This window comes from Lotus japonicus, chromosome 1, assembly GCF_012489685.1.
Source record: "Lotus japonicus ecotype B-129 chromosome 1, LjGifu_v1.2".
In the NCBI taxonomy this organism is placed as follows: domain Eukaryota; kingdom Viridiplantae; phylum Streptophyta; class Magnoliopsida; order Fabales; family Fabaceae; genus Lotus; species Lotus japonicus.
This window is the reverse complement of record NC_080041.1, coordinates 96375031-96378214: the sequence shown is the minus strand read 5'-3', so window position 1 is coordinate 96378214 and position 3184 is coordinate 96375031. Positions and strand designations below refer to the sequence as shown.

The 3184-nt window shown below is 37.8% G+C and overlaps 1 protein-coding gene across 1 annotated transcript; it reads left to right on the top strand.

Annotated features, from left to right (window-relative positions):
• Nucleotides 1–228: 228 nt before the first annotated feature.
• Nucleotides 229–2508, top strand: LOC130728114 (uncharacterized). Its single transcript, XM_057579463.1, has 2 exons — nt 229–844; nt 950–2508. Exon 2 carries the CDS (start codon nt 1317–1319, stop codon nt 2250–2252), a length of 936 nt encoding a protein of 311 aa, XP_057435446.1. The 5' UTR covers nt 229–844; nt 950–1316; the 3' UTR covers nt 2253–2508.
• Nucleotides 2509–3184: the final 676 nt, after the last annotated feature.

Sequence of the window (3184 nt, the reverse complement as noted above, 5' to 3'; positions counted from 1 at the left end):
AAAATGAATTAGACAAAAATATAAAAAAATAATAATGAAATGAGTTGGATTTAATGATGACACATGTAAGATGAGTTGAAATTATTTAAAGACACACTTTATAATATCATTGAGACACCTAAGTTTGAGTGATTTAACCCGTTTTTTACCTTTGATAAGACAACCCCAAATTAAAAACCTTTACATGGAAGAATAGGAACACTTTTCTTCTGTTTCCCATTTCACTTTCTTGCTGTTCTTACTTTCTCTCTCACGCTCACTCACACTTTGCCTTTCTGTCTTCTATTATTATCATTATTGTTTTCTGGTTTGCTTGGCTGGTGTGCCCCATTTCCCAAGTGGCCATATACAACTCCAGAAGTAGAAACCTATCATCTCCACAGTCCACACCCTTTATCTCACTCACTCACTCACTCATTCACAGCTCAACCAGCATTTGCTTCTGACACCAAAACAACACTCCCTACCCTATTCTTCTCTTCCCCATTAATAACTCACCTGCTACAGTAGCTGCTACAGTAGTAGCAGGAACAAGAGGCATTCACTCACATTCACTGTAGCCAGAAATTATAAAAAAAAAAAGAATGAATGAATCCAGCATCAGCATCATCCACCACTATCAATCATTAACTAGGACTTGACTTCCCATGTCTCCTTCAGTCATTGTCCACTAGATTTACCCAAATTGCAGCCCAATGGGGATGGTTTTCTTCAAGATTGTTGGCACCTTCAAACCTTCTTTTGTAGGCTCATGTTTGGAGTTGCTTTGAGGCCAAGGTGTTTGTGTTTTGAGCTCAAGGAAATAGCTTCTGAAATCCTCAAAAGGCACTTATTTTTTTGCCAGGTAATTACTCTGCTTTGTCTTTGCTGTATCCCACTTCCAAAATCCAACTGGGACCTGGATCTTGCCACTGAGAATCTCTATTTTGATCAACAACATTGTTTTCAGCTTCAGGGTATATTGTTCTCTTGTAAGACTTTGTTGAGTTGAGAGAGAGAGAGAGAGAGAGAGAGAGAGAGAGAGAGAGAGATGTCCAGAAGGCTAGAACTTGAAGAACACTGCTGCCAAGTATTGAGTGAAACTTGACCGTTTGCTTAGTATTCATGAGAGAAAAGATTTGAATTCCAACAGTTGAAACTGCCCCAAGAGAATAATTGTCTTTATGACAGCAAAACGTGCCTGAAAGTTTCAATTTTTAAGATCCCCATTGAAGAAATTTATTGCTTTTCTTTCAGTTATGATTTGCTCAGTATAAATTGCATTGGAGTTACATCTCTAAGTCCAAGGTGAATTGTTAAAATTCCCAAAAGCATCCATGAAGCTTAATCTTCTTCTTCCAAGCCTAGTGATGCTTGTTCTTGTTCTTCTTCTGTGTTTTGAATCACTTCCTCATATAAGGGCTCAATCCACTACTTCTTCAGCAAAGGCCTTGGATGCAGTTCTGCAGCAATATGCTTACAAGGTTTTGGTGAATCCAAAAACAGGTACTATTTACAATGCAACTCAACTTCCATCCAATTTGACTGGGATTGAAGTTTCAGCATTGAGATTAAGGAGTGGCAGTTTGAAGAGAAAAGGGTTCAAGATGTACAATGAATTTGAAATCCCTCAGGGACTCATAGTGAGCACCTATGTAGAAAGACTGGTTTTGGTGTATCAAAATCTGGGAAAATTTTCCACCAGGTACTATCCATTGGCTAATCACACATACTTGACTCCAGTGCTAGGGCTGCTAGTTTATGATAGTTCGAATTTGTCGGCTACGAATTTATCAGAACTGGATATAAGTGCTTCTGGTGACCCCATTTTGGTCAAGTTCAGGAATGTAAAACCAGCTCCTCATGGTGCTGTTGCAGAATGTGTTTGGTTTGATTTGAAGGGTTCTTCCAGTTTCAGCATTGTAACAGGAGGCAACACATGTTCTACTTCTCAACAGGGTCATTTCTCAATAGTGGTCAAATCCACTACTCCTCCAGCACCACCAGTACCAAGTGCTCATGGAGGTAAGAAGAAGAGTGGAAAAGTGTGGATTATTGTTGGTTCTATCATTGGAGGACTAGCATTGCTGGTTTTGTTGTTGTTTCTAGCTTTGTGGATGAACAAGTGTACAAAAAAGAAGAAAATGCAAAGGATGGAAAGGGTTGCTGAATTGGGAGAACCTCTTCAAATGGCCTCAGTTGGGGATACAAAAGCACCTGCTGCAACAGTTACAAGAACACAACCAACCCTTGAACATGAATATGCACCGTGATACAATATTTTTGCACAATCTTCACTTGTCTTTCCCTTTCATATTCAGGTTAATTTACTGTAGTCAGAAATTCTTCGAATGCCACTTTGCTTCACATAGGATTTTTGTGTAAATCTGTTATCTTTTTTTACTGATCCATTGTGGTGTGATTCTACTAGCCAAAATTCAAAAGTGTTGATTACTTGATTATGTGATGAATTCAGTTGTTCTATTGAGGAAGAATAAAACTGCAGCACCTACTTCTGGGATTATTTTACTTGTTTTTCTTTATTATCTTCTTCATGTAGTTGAAAATTGATAGCTTGATATAAATGTTGTGGTCACAATGCTGTGCTGGTTGGCTCAGCCACCAGTTCCCATCATTCCTGTTCATTCATTTAAGTGAGGGGGAGACCCAAGAACTCGATGTCATTACCTTGTTCCAGTGAAGCACACTTGGCAGTTCAATGTGTGCTCTTTTGCTTGGTCTCTGGTCTGGTCACTGCTTTTGTTTGTAATGGTCTTGGCTAGAAAATGGATTGGATAACTTACTTTTCCTCGTAATCAATTATGTTATCCAGAAGCCACTCAATGTGTTCGGTTTCTTAAATGGATTATGGTTGAGTAAAATCAATTCTAGATGAAAATATTGATGTTTGAGAGTCATTTTGCAGAATTGATTTCAAATTCAAAACCCAATTCTGGTAGAAGCTAAAGAGAGTAGCTTGTGTGTTTAAATTCTGAGATTTTACTACTGAACTTTACAACATTACTTTACGGAATCCAATTTTCTTGTGAAGGTATCCAAACATAAATCTATAGAAACCGTTGATCCAAATACACATAGAAACTTCTCCCCAAAATTTATTTTAGCTACATAATTAATTGTAGAAGAATTTTCAAACATACCAATAATCTATAAAGCAACAAAAGGACTGGAAAAAGCTTAGAAA